At 44.1% G+C, this 17,960-nt stretch overlaps 1 protein-coding gene across 1 annotated transcript in view; it reads right to left on the bottom strand.

Annotated features, from left to right (window-relative positions):
* The window catches only part of ptprfa (protein tyrosine phosphatase receptor type Fa), a 441,814-nt gene that overhangs the window by 131,762 nt on the left and 292,092 nt on the right, over positions 1-17,960 (bottom strand). Inside the window, 2 exon segments of the mRNA XM_029686556.2 lie at positions 2,686-2,796; positions 9,134-9,322. Coding sequence (XP_029542416.2) covers positions 2,686-2,796; positions 9,134-9,322 — 300 coding nt within the window.

Below are 17,960 nucleotides of genomic sequence, written 5' to 3'. Positions count from 1 at the left end.
TGGTCTCTTTGTTGCCTGTCTGATTAATGCCCCTCTTGCATGGTCCGTGAGTTTTGGTGGGCCCTCTCTTGGCAGGTTCATTGTAGTGCCATATTCTTTCCATTTTTTATAATGGATTTAATGGTGCTCCGCAGGATGTTCAAAGTTTCAGATATGTTTTATAACCCAACCCTGATCTGTACTTCTCCACAACTTTGTCCCTGACCAGTTTGGGGAGTTCTTTGGTCTTCATAGTGCCGCTTGCTTGGTGGTGCCCCTTGCTTAGTGGTGTTGCAGACTCTACTGAGATCTACTGTATGTATGTATGTATGTATGTATGTACAGTATGTGTGCATATGTATAAATATATTTGCAAAAAAATATATGGGGATTGGAAGTGATGAAGACAAAAACATTGATGGAAGCTACAATCTATCTGCAACATTCAACATCTACCCCCTAAAAAAGACACTAATGAATAAATATTCTTTCTATGGAAATGGATAAATGGGAATTTACGATCAATGTAGATATTTTAGAATGGTCTCAGTTATATGGACAGACGCTAGGAGACGAGAAGTAAGTACAGGGAGTGAAGACATATAACAAAACAAGAACAGCGCCTGGACAGGGGGATCAAAACGACATTAATGCAAACACTGGGAAGAAACTAAGGAAGTGACAGATATAGGGGAGGCAATCAATAAAGGGAGCCTGACGGGCCTGGGAGCCCAAGGCGTGGGAGCCCGACCAGCCAGCCCGAGGCGTGGGAGCCCGACGTGCCGGCCCGAGATGTGTTAGCTCGACGTGGGATGGGAGCCCGACCAGCCAGCTGAGGTGTGGGAGCCCGGCGTGCCAGCCTGAGAGGTGTGGGGTGCCGGCCCGATGCATGGGAGCCCGGCGTGCCGGCCCAAGATGTGTTAGCTCGACATGCCGGACAAGCCGGCTGAGGAATGACATGGGATGGGAGCCTGCCAAGCCAACCAAATAAAAAAGGTATGGAAGCCCGACGAGCCAGCTGAGGCACCCCCGGTACCTGGGCCTGAGGTCACCAACCCCAACTAAAATCAAAAACTCCCTGATGCATTCTGTAAGGACAGATGCTGGGAGACGAGAAGCAAGTACAGGGAGTGAGGATTAATGGATAAACGGACATACAGTTGAAGTCGGAAGTTTACATACACTTATTGTGGGAAGGCTACCCGAAACGTTTGACCGAAGTTAAACAATTTAAAGGCAATGCTACCAAATACTAATTGAGTGTATGTAAACTTCTGACCCACTGGGAATGTGATGAAAGAAATAAAAGCTGAAATAAATAATTCTCTCTACTATTATTCACATTCTTAAAATAAAGTGGTGATCCTAACGGCAGGGAATTTTTACTAGGATTAAATTCCAGGAATTGTGAAAAACTGAGTTGAAATGTATTTGGCTAAGGTGCATGTAAACTTCAAACTGTATATCAAAAACATAGAACAGCATCTGGAAGAACAGTGTCTGGACAGGGGGATCAAAACGATGGACAGGGGTAACAAAATGACATAAGTGCAGACATGGGGAAGAAACTGAGGAAGTGACAGATATAGGAGAGGCAATCAATTAAGTCATAGAGTTCAGGTGAGTCCCATGAAGTGCTCATGCGCGTAATGATGGTGACATGTGTGCGTAATGATAGGTCGCCTGGCGCCCTCGAGCGCCAGAGAGGGGGAGTGGGGGAGAAGTGACATCAGTAACATAAAATTTGTGAATAACTTAATTCTTTGCCCTTGGTGAACTTTTCCAATGTGTTTGCAATGAGCACGGTAAAAACCTGTGGGTATGCATAAAACAGGGACACAAGGAACCAACTTGAGTTGAATCGTGGACAATTGCCTTTGAGAACCTGATTTTGGCTGGTGGAATAGAGGCTAATTGAATTTTTGCTGCCGAACATTATTCTCTAAAAGACCATGGGGGTTGAGTTTGATATGACATCAGCCCTGTTTGCTTTGTAGTAGTAGAACAAATAGGCAGTGCACTAAATAGGAGATAGAGTGCCATTTGAGACGCAGCCATAGACTGCATAGCATCCTGTTGATAGGGGAATTTCCTACACTCAGGATGACAGTAACCAATGAGGTGTCTATTTCCTGTATGCACAGTATGTCTACAAGACTGCATATGTACCACCAGCATATAACAACTCTCTCCACTTCACCAAGTCTGCATCCCAAATGGCACCCTATTCCCTATATAGTGCATTGCTTTTTACCAGAGCCCTATGGGGAGTATACAATCACCCAGGAGAAAAGAAAAGATACAGAAAAATAAACACCCCCCACAGAGAATAGACAAAACATTGACATAACAAGAACAGGCATCAACAGGTTAGGCTGAGCCTTTCACTAACTGGTTGGCTGGGTAGGTGCTCTATTATTCCAGTGAGGAAGTAGTTGGTTGGCATTTGTCAGTTTCCAGACAATGAATAGATCCATGTGGAGTATTTGTATAGCTAGACCAGGCTCGCTGTGGAGAGGAGTGGGTTAACTTGACCAGAGAGCAGACCTGGTTGTGTAGCTGTGGAGTGGGTTAGCTTACACTAGTCTTTAGCGCTTGACCAGAGAGCAGTGATGGAAGTGATAGATTAGAATAGATACTTTATGGACAGGTGGATGGCCCCCACTGTTAGCACTGACCCGCTCGCCAGGCAGGGAGGGCTCTTACCTCTCACATATAGGTTGGCTGGAGCCGAGTAGCGGGTCCCGGCGCTGTTGACCGCCACACACTCGTACTTGCCCTGGTCCGACTCCTCGCTGTTTTCTATTTGGAGAGCTCCTGAAGGGAGAGGACACACTGTCAAGGCTCAGAGTCCACTCAGATGGATACATGGTTTTCATATCAAATGGCACCCTATTCCCTACATAGTGCACTATTTCTGACCAGAGCCGTATTCACCCTGGTCAAATGTAGTGCACTATATAGGGAGTAGGGTGACATTTAGGAAAATGCAGTTAATGCACACTGAAATGTGTGTTCAGACTGTACACACACACACACACACACACACACACACACACACACACACACACACACACACCTTGCCAAAACAAAAATACAAATAACCAAGCCGACTTTTCATACACGTACAGTATATATCAGAACAACTGACGTTTTGAAAACAGACCCATCCAGCAGACAGACATTTTGTCAACATTGAGAAAGACCAAAGCATAGACAGGTAAGAGGACATTACACTTCTTACTAGGGACCTAAATACTGCAGAAACGATGCAATATCAAGTTTTATGAAGTACCCATAAGTGGTAATTAACAGGAACTATAGCTCAGCCTGACGTTACAGTAAGACTGGACAGAGGAGAAAAGCAAATCAAGTAAGAAAAATACATACAGTAATTTAAAAGTGAGGAATTCTAAACCTGCTGTCTCATAAACAAGAAAACGTATCTTTATCTTCTCACTTGTCAATTCTAAAGTCAAATACAGGCCTAAGCCATTCTGTGAGTAATGACAATGTCAGTACAGAGAGATGGGAATCCCTAAGAGTTCTGCTGTACTTCAACGATCTCCCCATCACTCTGCCAAAGCTTCAGCCTTCAGCCTCACAGATTAACTAGCCACAAATCACTAATCAATTCTGCTTTGTTCACCACTGATTAGTTCTTATCACCTGCTCTACTGTTAGTGACAGTGGGGACGGCGACCATTTTTCAAACAGTGAGGAAACAAATGAGTTCAAACAGACTAGGGGAGTGAAAGACTATTTTATTCCTACTCTTGTTGACAGTCCTCTTTGGCCACCCCTGTCTAAAATGGATGACACATGAAGACTGGATCAGGAACATAACACTTACCTGTTCCTGCTCACTCAGAGTGATCACGTGGTTTATCATTTTCTTTGACCATTTACCAAAGCATTTTCCTTTATACAATGAACAATTATTCATATACAGTCGACTCTGGATCGATTTTGACAGACAACATGACTGTGTGTCTGGTGTTCATGTACAGGGATGCTCTTGATCGTGATGTTACACACATCATGCAGTTTGAGATCAGTGGCGGAATATTAATAGAAAATACATGTGAAAATATATTTCAGAAAAGGAATCTGAAATGCATCATATGGGATGAGTTTGTCACACAGCTGCTGATAACATTTGGACATAGAAGAAAAAAGTGTGTGGTGACATCCATGTGAATCTGGAGTTAGGTGAGATGGATGGGCGCCCAGAGATATCTTCATCCAGCAGCCACCATGTTACGTCAATTATCTAGAGGATTCTGCCTGAGATGTGTATCCTGCTGCTACAAACGTCACATATACGCAGACAAGCCTCCGAAGCCCCCACCCCCCCCCCCCACACACACACATAGAGCCCAACTCAGGTAAGACTTTCTTCGATGTACAGTTCTCTTTCCAAGCTCTTAGCTTTCTCCCTCTAGCCTTAACTTCTAGTGATCAACGCTTGGTGTAGGCTAGGGCAATCCTGTTTCCGATGTGCGGAGAGCAGAGGAATGCAGCAGTGGCTGGTTATTGCCTCATAGTTACATCTGGAAAAGGATAATATGTAATAATATCCTTTTCCATTCCTCTTTAATTGGATCTTGTGGAATAGTGCACTACTTTTGTCAAGGGCCTATTGGGCTCCGGTCAAAAGTAACGCAATATAGCGAATATAGTGCCATTTGGAACACGTTTCCTTTCAGCACGTTTTCATGGCAGTGAGACCTCTTGATGAGATGAGATGTTCTTTATCTCTGGAGAGAGTCGACGAGGTGAGCAGCAGGCAAATTGGGTAGTTCCTACTGACCCAATCACCAAAGCCTGCTCTCGCGTTTCTCCCTTGTATAAAATGAGCCAGAGGTATAAGACAACTTCTCAGTCAGAGAGATGGTCTGCTTCCCCAATGGCACCCTATTCATAGTGCACTAATTGTTGACTAGGGCACTATGTAGGAAATAGGGTGCCATTTGAGGCGCATCCATGGAGATTTTAGGACCCTCAATAAAGAGTGTAGCTAGCTGCCAGAAGCTCCACTCTCACTCTGCCCAAAGTTGAATCTTTAATAATGCAATCTAGTACCTCTTCCTCCTTCCTGCCTCTGACTACAGCCTCTCAGGACAGTGCTCAGACAGGGGTCATCGTTGACCACCTCTAAAACACATCACAGACTACTAATCATAGCAGGTGTCAATCCCGCCATACATTGGGAATGGAAATACAGTAATGTCAGGCTCATCGCGAGGATTCTAGGAATATAAAAACTGAAAGAGTGGTCAAGAGATTACGATCCACGCTCAGGATAGAGCTGCCATTCAAAATATTAATCATATGTTTTGTTAATCTACAGTTTAAGCAGGTCCATCTTTCTGTGAGGTTACAGTTTTCTTAGGTGAACGTTAAAACGGTTTAATTTGAGTGGGATGTGTAGTAAGGATTTTGTAGATTCGTTATTTGACGTTTGTGTTTTTAGAGGTGCCATTGACCAGACAGACCTACAAAGGGTCATGTACTGATGTGGAGAAGGAGTCAGGGCCCAGAGAGAGAGTGAGACAACTGGTGATGAGGACATTGTGAGGTGAAAGGAGGAGGGAATGGAGGAGGATAATGAGGAGGAGGACAGGAAGGATGACGTGAGTGGACAGTTTTTTGTGTACCCAGCATTCTTACCTCTGATTGGTGTACCACCTGGAGAGGTAATTTGAATGCAAATAAGATTAGAGAGAAGCATTAGTACAAAGATGAAAGAAAGAATAAAGAGAAGAAACCGCAGAGTGAAGAAGAACTTGAGTATTGAATTCCAGAAGCTCTTTCTCCCTCAACACGTTAATAAAAAAAATAGCTTTTTAAATTTCTGGATATTACACAATTTTGTGTTTTGTTGTGTTGGGTGAGAGTACCCAGAGTGGTAACAGAGTGGTAACCCGACTAAGGGGCAAGATTCTACTTCTGCTCTGCACTTGCCTGCTGTGTGCTATAATCCGGACTCTTTATGTTATCTACACCTGGATATTTGTTTTCTCCCCATCATTTTTTATGCTGTACACCTGGCTATTTGTGCTACTGAGCTGCGGGTCTGCTATGATGGCAAAGCTACTTATTCTCCCCACCTGCTTGTTCATGTTAACACCTGGCCATCAACATCAACCTTGAATAGTGATCCGCCGTTAACCCAAAACAGGCCTGTCTCTGGCTGTTACCTAAGACATTCTGATAAGGTCTACAGACTAACTCTAGACAGGTTAACTAATCTGGGCTGTTCAGCTTCCTGTCGTAACGAGGTTAACACCAACACAGGCTACAACACTATCTGATGTAATACTAAGAATCCTGTGCCCTGGAATACAATAGCCTAAGTTGTGATATTGCTGCTGCATTGTGAGAGAAAGTCTTAGGTGGGTGCAGTGTTATTCTTTTTTTTTTGTGGACCACCCTTTAACTAATTAGCTGCATAAATAATATATTGTTTGAATCCATTGATTATTCTTGTAGTTGTTAGTACGGGGTCATTTGGGCATATTTAGTCATATGCGACAAACGTTGGAGGAGTCGGTTTGGTTACTGTACAGATACACACGATCTGGATAATAAATCCAAACCAGTATCCACTCATTAAACAGGAGAATAGAGGTGGAGGAGAGGGGTTGAGAAAAGAGGACGGAGAGCCCCCTAAAAGCTGTGTGTCCCATGTTGATGAGGTCATCAGCAGCTTAAAGAGGACTGGGTCTACGCTGAGACCTGCCAGGACAGACATACAGCCCAGGTTGGTTCAGTATGAATATCACATGCTTTGTCCATGACAGATTTCAGTGTAGCAGGTGCTAGGTAAATTGTGAAAAATAATAGTACTTTATTATGTTTTCGCAATATCCTGGATACAGTAGGCAGGTATTCATTTTCCTATATGTTGAAGAAATACATTGGGGTTAATGCACAACAATAACCTATTACTGTGGATTTAATTAGTCCATGCTCTGCCTTCACAAGGACATAATATTATGACCGTATATATTTAACACATTTTATCATGTCATCATTATCCATATACATATTCATAATAATTCAAGGATGGCATAATACAACTCAGCTAATTATGTTACTAGCAGGCTGCAGTGGAGAGAATCACCAATCACCTAGGCTGTGTCCCTAATGACCCTCTATTTCCTATATAGTGTACTACATTTGAATAAAGCCCCTTTCAAAAGTATTGCACTATAAAGGGAATGAGGTGCACTATAAAGAGGAAAAGGTGACATTTGGGATCCAACCCTGGTGAGTCAGGAGGACCCAGAAGAGTTTGAGTGACTACTCCACACACAGAGCTGTGGCCTGGTGCACCTGCTACTCCAGGAGTATTTACCGGAAAGGATGGAGGTTTAGCCACTTCTAGAGACACTAATCCTCCTCCTCTTCCACTCCTACTCCTCTCCCACACCTCTATTCCTCCCTATCAGATCCCCAGGACAGCAGAGGAGGAGTGTCAGGATGAGTGTCTGTTTGCTTTTTGTGTGGCCTGCATTGTAAACAGTGTTGATCGATGTCAGGGGCCAGACTTCCTGGTTTGGACAAGCCTATCGGTAATTACCGGGAGACAATGACATGTTTAAGTCTGCATCCCAAATGTCACCCTATGTAGGGAATAGCATGCCATTTGTGATGCAGCCTTAGTAGATGGGGGATAGAGCTCTGAGCTTCATTTGACGCAAAGGACACATACTGACTTGTCTTTCATTTGCTACCAGAGTGCAAAGGTCTCAAATGGAAAATTTTGGCTATTAGCATTCCTTGATGGATAAAAGGTCCTATAATAGGGATACTAATTTATGAGCAAATGTAATCTCACGAGCGCGTAATGAATTGTATTGGAACAAATAAATTGCTTGAATGTCAAGTTGACCTCTGACAGACATTTAGGGAACGGGCAGCACTTAAACAAGAAGAGAAAAAAGAGACATGCCCATTTGGGCTTGACTGCAGTGGGATTATTGTGCATCCCAAATGGTACACTTTTCCCTACATAGTGCCCTACTTTTGACCAGAACCCAGGGCTCTGGTCAAAAGTAGTGCACTATGATGGGAATAAGGTTACAGTTAGGATGCCGCCGATGTGTGACGAGGAAGGCAAGCCAGCGCCATGAACCAAATTGAAGAAAATTGCTGTGCTGTCATGTTAATAATACATCATGGCGGGAGGATCTGTCTTCACCTGAGGCCTCTGCAGCTGAAGCCTGCCTGGGGAAATCCTCCAGCTTCCACAGGCTTCAAAGCTACACATAGCCTGTGTCCCAAATGGCATCCTACTCTCTTTATATCCCTTTATATCCCCGTGCACTGCTTTTGACCAGAACCCTATAGAGCTCTATACAGGGGATACGGTGCCATTTACAATGCAGACCAGAGATATCCTACAGCTTCTCTCAGCCTTTCCTCTCACTGTGTCTGTGGATAGGAGCCAGAGGTGAAACACTGCAATTATACCTCTGTTTCTATATTATATTCTATGCTGCCAGAGCTGGGGTTCAAGAGTTGATGCCTATCTGGAATGCTTTTGGAGCTTGCATTGATGCTAAGGGTTTAGGGAGTAGGGACCCAGACTCCAACATATCTGTGAACTTTTTCCCCCTCAAAACTGACTGTAGGGAGGGGCCTAGGCCTATATAGGCCTATAGTACAAAGGTATGAAGTGCACAGCCGGGCAGCTTTGCTGCGCCTGCCTTACTGACGAAATAAGTGCTTGGAAACAGGCCACCTTTCTGAGTTGTACTGAGCCTTGTGGTTGGTTATAATTTTAAGACGAATTGCTGCCTGCATCTGGTACTGAAGGCACCACAGGCACAGAACAGCAGCAGCAATCCCTTTCAGGAGCCACTGGGGGAATTACAAAGCTGTATGCAGTTAAATGAATGTAGAAAAACATTTATTCACAACTTTAAGGAGTGATTTGGCAATTACATTTTAAATGTAAAAAATACATTCTACACAAATAAATGTATATTCTCATCATTGTTCAACACAGCGTTGGAATATATATTGCATTTTAGTGATTTTATTGGGTGTGTTTGACATGGTGCAAAATACTATGTATGTGTGTGTGTGTGTGTTTCTCAGAAATAACCATGTACAGTATGTGGGGACCGTGTGGAGACTGTACCTGAGCGGAGCTGTTTGATTCTTCCATTGCTGCTGTTGATATCTACAGGGAGGAAGTCCTTGAACCAGGAGATCTCTGGGTCGGGGTTGCCACTGGCAGCACACAGCATGGTGGCTGTACGGGTCCGCTCTACAACTTTCAGCTGGGGTCCCATATCTATGGTGGGGAACCCATGGGGAATCTGGTCCTCTGGAGACACAGAGAGAGAGTGGTGGTTAGTATATATGATATACTGTATATAACACAATGATAGTTTTAAGGTAAGTGGACCCTGACACGAGTGAACATAGCTTGCTGGTCGTCCCTGGTATAAAAAAGTTGAGGAACACTGAACGAAGGCACCAGTCATCCATTAAATGCATTCTCTCTCACACACACACACATGCACACACGCGCACACAAGCACACACGCACACACACAGCCTGTGACTTCTTTCCTTCACATCTTGATATGTGAGACCACCCAATCAGTCATGGTCTGTGGTCTCCTCTGTGATTGGCCTGTTCATCCCACAGCCTTGAGCTGCAGTGAGGTGGTTGCCTTTAAAACACTGTGAAATACATCCCCAATGTAAATATCGCTAGGCCAAGGCATGACTAATCCACCTATGGAATTTATCGTCATGGATCTGTGGAGAGTGAAGCCGGAGTGCGAGACGCAATTTCACTCTGGATGAATTGCCTTCAGATAGAGAGGGTCCCCTGCTTTCCCAGGTATGATCATCTGGAAGGATAAGTGTGGTCAAATGCCAGCCTCTGCCAAATTCTGCATAAAAACGTAACACAATCAATGCCTGAAATCACTTTCCATGCTTCCCTCCTTCTCCCTTGTGTGTGAAAAGAGGAAATACACCCCATCTCCAGGTACTCTGGAAAAGGAAAGCTCTGAAGGAAATAAGTTGGAAGGACCTTGAATTAACTGATGCAGAAGCTTAGATATCTACAGTATATACTGTAAGTAAACTTGTGAAGACAGGACCAGGACAAGGATCAGTACCAGGCATAAACATTTTTGTTGTTGTACATTTTACCCCTTTTTCATGATATCCAATTGGAAGTTAGAGTCTTGTCCCATCGCTGCAACTCCCGTACGGACTTGGGAGAGGCGAAGGTTGAGAGCAAAGTGTCCTCCGAAACACGACCCCGCCGAGCCACAGTGCTTCTTGACACACTGCTCCCTTAACCCAGAAGCCAGCCTCACCAATGTGTCGGAGGAAACAACGCGCCCGGCCCGCCACAAGGAGTCACTAGAGCGCGATGGGATAAGGACATCCTGGCCGGCCAAACCCTCCCCTAACCCGGATGACGCAGGGCCAATTGTGCGCCGCCTCACGGGTCTCCTGGTCGCGGCTAGCTGCGACACAGCCCGGGATCAAACCCGGATCTGTACTGATGCCTCTAGCACTGTGATGCAGTGCCTACTGCGCCACTCGGGAGGCTCAAGCTTCATGTTTTTATTGAAACCTGTTTAATTCGCTGTATTTTGCTGTTTAAATAAAAACTCAACTCTGAAACAGTATTGTTAATCGAATCCTGCCCCTTTGCCAAGTTTGTTGCCTTTACAGTAATTAACAGGCTTCAATGGGACAAGCTAGAGTACAGTAACTTGAATGCTTGATGGATAAGTGACATTGCAAAAGACATCGGCAACCGTGACAGACAGCAGCCAAGCCCGTATTGATGAGCAAGGGGATGTGACAACAGTATATGCGTCCCAAATCACACCCTATCTCCTATGTAGTGCAGTACTTTTGGCCAGAACTGTGTGGTACCCGGTCAAAAGTAGTGCACTATAAAGGGAATGGGGTACCATTTGGGGACGCATGCCACTACCTGTTGTTACCCTTGTTTGACAGTAACCTGAGGCAGTGTGAACAATGGTAACACTGTGATTCTGTCAATACCAGGTACTACAGAGGGGAAAGTCAATAGCAGGTAGTGTAAAGAGGGGGTAATTTCTTAGGATGAGGTTGTCTATTAGTCCTGCAAAGAAACAGAATGGGAAAGGGAAGGAAAAGTGGATACCTAGTCAGTTGGACAACTGAATCCATTTAATGTGTCTTCTGCATTTAACCCAACCCCCCTGAATCAGAGCAGAAAACCTCAAGTGTGAAAGGACAATAAATGTGTCCCCAATGGCACCCTATTTCCTTTATAGTGCCCTACCTTTGGCCAGAAACCAATGGGTCATTTTTGGTTAATTTGGGATGCACACAATGATGCAAACGTCTGGCTCAGAAGAGTAAAGAAGAGTTCAGAGAGACACTGGGAAACCCTCTAATAGAGAGATGGGCTGTGAAAGGGAGGTGGGATCCCATGGAGAGAAAGAGACACATGAACCCTGAGGACTCTGGGGAGGGGCTGGCTGGCTATGGGAAACAACTGTCATATGAATCAGGGGACTGAAGAAAGGGGTTAGTTGGCTGGCTGGCAGTTTGGCAGACTGTCTTACTGATTGTCACTGGGAAACACCTACCGTAGCCTATCACTGTTGCTCCTCCCTGGGCTCTGAGGCTCTGACTTAGGTAAGAACTGCCTGTTCTCTCCCCCCTCACACAATAAGAGCTGGAGCTCTATGAGTTGTCGTCTCCATACCCACTTTGAAAGAAGTTCATTGTCGACTGGCAAGGACGCCTGGAGGTTCTGTGAGGAACCATTCGCCCCGAGGAAGCCTTTGTCTTTTCAGTGTCTCACTAAAAGATGGCATTCTGTAATAGTACCCCAAGGGGAGCTGGGGATGTGCCCTGGTCTTTATCAATATGGAGGAGAGGGAGGAAAGAGGGTAACGCAGCCTTCTTAGAATGCCATTGCAAATTATTTAAACGGTGTCAAATCCCATTCTTGCTGTCTTACCATCTCTGTCTCTGCTCCCATACCATACTTGGGAGAGAAAAAAGTCATTCACATGCCCCGCATGCTTCAGCAACTAATCCCATAGGTTCCTTTACTGTCGCGGTCTTAGGGGAATACTGACTGTCGACTTTGCGGTCTGTAGGAAACAACATCTACACTTCGCTGATCCTCATCACTGAGGACCCACAAGGGTGCATGCTCAGCCCCCTCCTGTACTCCCTGTTCACCCATCACTGCGTGGCCATGCATGCCTCCAACTCAATCATTAAGCTTGCAGATGACACAACAGTAGCGGGCTTGATTACCAACAACGACGAGACAGACTACAGGGAGGAGGTGAGGGCACTCAGAGTGTGGTGTCAGGAAAACAACTCAACGTCAACAAAACAAAGGAAATGATCGGGGACCTCAGGAAACAGCAGAGGGAGCAAGACATCTGCCATTTCCAGCTACAATAGTCATTTACAACACTAACACTAATGTCTACATTGTATTTCGAATCAATTTAATGTTATTTTAATGGACAAAAAAAAGGTTTTCTTTAAAAAACAAGGACATTTCTAAGTGACCCCACACTTTTGAACGGTAGTGTACGTTATTCCAGCAGCAGACTATGATCGTAAATGTCAAAAGTTGTACTGAAGTCTAAGACAGCCCCCACAATAATGTATCATCAATTTATTTTATTGTCAATCATCAGTCATTTGTGCAAGTGCTGTGCTTGTTGAGTGTCCTTGCCTATAAGCGTACTGAAAGTCTCTTTGTCAATTTGTTTCCTGTGAAATTGCATTGTATCTGGTCAAACACCATTTTTCCCAGAAGTTTACTAAGGGTTGGTAATAGGCTGATTGGTCGGCTTTCTGAGCCAGCAAAGGGGGCTTTACTATTCTTGGGTAGCGGAATTACTTTAGCTTCCCTCCAGGCCTGAGGGCACACACTTTCTAGTAGGCTTAACTTGAAGATGTGGAAAATAGGAGTGGCAATATCGTCCGCTATTATCCTCAGTTATTTTCCATCCAGATTGTCAGACCCCGGTGGCTTGTCAGTGTTGATGGACAACAATAATTGACTTTACGGAATTCAATTCTTGTCTTTCATAATTTGGTTTGATATACTTGGATGTGTAGTGTCAGCATTTGTTGCTGGCATGTCATCTCTAAGTTTGCTTATCTTGCCAATGAAAAAGTAATTAAAGTAGTTGGCAATATCAGTGAGTTTTGTGATAAATGAGCCATCTGATTCAATGAATGATGGAGCCGAGTTGGCTTTTTCCATTTAAGGTGCTCCAAATAATTTTACTATCATTCTTTATGTAGTTTATCTTTGTTTCATATTATAGTTTATTTTAATGTTATTTTGCTTAGTCACATGATTTCTCAATTTGCAATACATTTGCCAATCAGTTGGGCTGCCAGACTTACTTGCCATACATTTTTCCTCATCCCTCTCAACCCAAAAAATTCTTCAATTCCTCATCAATCCAAGGGGATTCAACAGTTTTCACAGTCATTTTCTTAATGAGTGCGTGCTTATTAGTAACTGGAATAGGCAATTTCAGAAATGTGTCAAGTGCAGCGGTGCTCCTCATTACACACCACAGACCACACCACAGACCAGCAAATATTCTTTACATAATCAACATATGAATCACTACAAAATGTATTGTATGACCTCTTACACTATATTAGGCCCAGCCTTTGGAACTTTAGTTTTCCTAGTTATGGCACATCCTATGGATTTGGATACTGCTTTAAATCAAATTTCTGCAGGATTAGTAAACATGTGATCAATACGTGTTGATGATTTAATTCAATACTCTGGTAGGTTGACTGACAATCTGATTCAGGTTGCAGGCACTGTTTACAGTTTGAAGATTTTTCTTGAGTGGACAGCTTGATGAGAGCCAGTCAATATTTAAATCACCCAGAGAATATTCTTCTCTGTTGATATCACATACATTATCAAGCATTTCACACATATTATCCAGATACTGACTGTTAGCACTTGGTGGTCTATAGCAGCTTCCCACAAGAATGGGCTTTAGGTGAGGCAGATGAACCTGTAGTCATATTACTTCAACAGTACTTAACATTTGATCGTCTCTAAGCTTTATATGTACGTGGTTCTTTATACAGACCGCAACACCACCCCCGTTGGCATTTCTGTCTTTTCTGTAAATGTTATAACCATGTATTGCTACCTCTGTATCATCAAAGGTATTTCAGAGATACTCAGAATATGAATGTCATCTGCTACAAGCAAGTTATTGACTTCATGGACCATGTTTCTCAGGCTGCATATGGCTATTTGAAGAACCTTCTGGGTTGCTTGATTGTTTGTAATGCTTTACTGGGAAGCTTATCAGAAGTAGACTTGCTCATGTTATTTGTATTGGAGCTGAGAGGCCTTCCTACAATGGCACACCGCCTCAGTGCTAACAGTGTAACTCTGGTTCATAGGCTCATGATTAATGCATACAACAGAGGTTTTCAGGGAAATTAGAGGGACATAAATTAAGCTACTTACATTGTGTCTGCCAACACCCCTAGAATAATGTACATGCAGCATTATGGATGCAGCATTATGACGACTCATTGTCACAATGGTAGGGATTAACTGAGCTGGTCTTGGGTCATTGATAAGTCATTGTTTCAACGCTGCCTTGAAATGCAGGAGCCAAGAGGATTTGGATGGACTCTGTAATTCCTGTAGAGTATCTTCTGTTTCCAGAATGTGTTAAAGTTATCTACTTGTATACAAGTGACTCCAGCAGAGCTACAATAATCTTTTAGCCAGATGTGTAATGCCAGTAGCCTGCTGAATCTTTCACACCCACGGTCCAACGATGGTAATGGACCTGAAATGATTGGTCGTTTTTTGGAGTCTTTTAATGCTAAAATTAGTTCTTTAAAATACACTTTCAGATGTTCCGAAACTAGCCCTCCTGATGTCGTTAGACCTCACATGGACTACGACAGTGTCAGCTCCCGGCATCTGTCATAGAACAGTCAGTGGCAGCCTTGTGATATCCTGTACTTTTTGCCTTGTGAACTAAGATGTTTCTCACCATAGAGCTGCCTATGATGACAACTGGCGATGTTAAATGGCAGCCTCACGGAATGATGAGGGTGGGAGCTCCGAGGATCTGAACCCAAGGTAGAAGCCACTGGAGAGGGAGACAGGACAGAGGATGAAGACGTAGGTACTTCCGGATCCGATCTTGAATGGGAAGCCCCAAAGGAAGAAGGCGCTGGAACCACTGGATCCAGGGCGGAAAAGCCATTTCTGGTCTGTGTCAGGTCGGGCTCAACATCTCCAAGGAGACCCCCGTTGCCAGAGGACGCTTACTTCAACTTCCACGGCGAGTGACGCATCTCCATGGTTGGTTGGCTGGGTCGAGAACAGCTTCGTTCTCCAGGGAAGGGGGAGACCCCTTCGGGGATTGTACCCTGCTGAGCACCGGCCAGTCAGCTGTGGAGAGCCGACACGGCGGCGACACTTCCACCAGACCAGAGCGGTGTCCGAATACTGAGGTGGAAGAAAAAGAAAAAGTAGGCGGGTGTGGATTCCCCAGTAGCTTGTGTAGGTTTGCTACTTCCTTGCTAATATGGTAAACAATATTTAATGGAATGGGTTAACGTTAGTATAAGAGCAGCATAAATGTATAGTGTAGAACAGTCCTGGACTGCAATAGAACACCCAGTCCACTTCTACTGTCTGTGACTACACATAACTTAGCTACAGTGATGGATCATTGTCATACAGATACTACTTTGCCATCCTGAACATGACACGTCAGCAACACTTCCCAAACTACCAGACAATTCCACCCTTGTCACTGCACCCTGACCCATAGTCAGGTGAGGCCTGGTTGGTTGGTCTCTCTGAGAGAGAGAAGCTTTGTTTGAAATGGTACCCTATTCACTAGATTGTGTACTACTTTTTCTGACCAAAACAAATGCACTATAAAGGAAAAGGATGCCATTTCAGACACAGCCAGAGTCTGACCTCAGTGTAATGGCTGGTGGTTGAGACATGTGATGCTCAGGGCATGCTGCGAGAGAGCCTCTCCACACTGAGACTATTGTTCTCTACAATGCTGCTGTGACAAGGTGTTTGGCACAGGTTACAAGCCACACATTCCTCTTGTAATGCACCAGCCTGTTTCGTCAAGAGCACACAGAAACACAATCAGCCCAGATGAAGACAGGCCCGGGGGGGACAAGAGGATGGGGAGGTAGGAGGGATGTGGACGGAGGTTTGAGGTGGAGAGTGGTAGAGACACACAGAGCTACAGGTACACAGTACAAAATAATTATTGGGATTCAGCACACGGCGAGTTAAAATCAAAACTTTCCTAGTGTACAGTGTCTTCGGAAAGTGTTCAGACCCCTTGACATTTTCCAAATTTTGTTACGTTACAGCCTTATTCTAAAATTGATTCAATTGTTTTTTCCCCCTCGTCAATCTGCACACAATACCCATAATGACAAAGCAAAAACAGGTATTTAGACATGTTTGCTGAAATGTCACATTTACATAAGTTTTTAGACACTTTGTTGAAACATCTTTGGCAGCAATTACAGCAACAAGTCTTCTATGATATGACACTACAAACTGGTCACACCTGTATTTGGGGAGTTTCTCAAATTCTTCTCTGCCAATCCTCTCAAGTTCAAGTCCAGGCACTGGCTGGGCAACTCAAAGACATTCAGAGACTTGTCCTGAAGCCACTCCTGCGTTGTCTTGTCTGTGTGCTTAGGGTCGTTGTCCTGTTGGAAGGAGAACCTTTGCCTCCATCTGAGGTCCTGAGCGCTCTGGAGCAGGTTTTCTTCAAGGATCTCTCTGAGCAAAGCTCTGTTCATCTTTGCCTCAATCCTGACTAGTCTCCCAGTCCCTGCCGCTGAAAAACATCCCCACAGCATGATGCTGTCACCAACATGCTTCACCGTAGGGATGGTGCCAGGTTCTCCAGACATGACGCTTGGCATTCATGCCAAAGAGTTCAATCTTGGTTTCATCAGACCAGAGAATCTTGTTTCTGAGAGTCTGAGAGTCTTTAGGTGTCTTTTGGCAAATTCCAAGCGGGCTTCCTTTTACTGAGGAGTGGCGTCCATCGGGTCTGATTGGTGGAGCGCTGCAGAGATTGTTGTCCTTCTGGAAGGTTCTCCCGTCTCCACAGAGGAACTCTAGAGCTCTGACAGAGTGACCATCGGGTTCTTGGTCACCTCTCTGACCAAGGCCCTTCTCCCCACCGATTGCTCAGTTTGGCCGTACGGCCATCTGTAGGAAGAGTCCAAACTTCTTCCATTTAAGAATAATGGAGGCCACTGTGTTATTGGTGTTATTTTTGGTACCCTTCCCCAGATTTGTGCCACTACACAATCCTGTCTCGGAGCTTTATGGTCAATTCCTTCGACCTCATGTAGACAGGTGTGTGCCTTTCCAAATCATGTCAAATCAACTGAATTCACCACAGGTGGACTCAGGTCGTTGAATCATCTAAAGGATGATCAATGGAAACAAGATACACCTGAGCTCAATTTCGAGTCTCATAGCAAAGGATCCGAACACTTATGTAAATAAGGTATATCTGTTTTTAAATTTGACATTTTCTAAGTTTCCAAAAACCTGTATTCACTTTGTAATTATGGGGTGTTGATTGCTGAGAATTTGTATTTATTTAATCCATTTTAGAATAAGGCATTAAGGTAACAAAACGTGGAAAAAGTCAAGGGATCTGAATTTTTTCCCGAAGGCACTGTATATATAGGTCCCACTTAAAAAGTGTTAAATCAATAGTTTTTAAAGTGTAGATTTATTTTACACTTCACAATTTAGACAGATAACATTTTAGCATTGTTCAGATTTGAAAACAACACTAAGCAGTGTTGTGCCCAAAACAAATGTACGTTCTTACAGTGTTAATCCATATACCAATGAAACTTTTCAGCGTTGGAAAATGAACAGCTAT

The sequence above is a fragment of the Oncorhynchus nerka genome, linkage group LG17, assembly GCF_034236695.1.
Source record: "Oncorhynchus nerka isolate Pitt River linkage group LG17, Oner_Uvic_2.0, whole genome shotgun sequence".
Taxonomy (NCBI): Eukaryota; Metazoa; Chordata; class Actinopteri; order Salmoniformes; family Salmonidae; genus Oncorhynchus; species Oncorhynchus nerka.
Note: the sequence above shows the minus strand (reverse complement) of the source record. Positions and strands in the feature narration are given on the sequence as shown.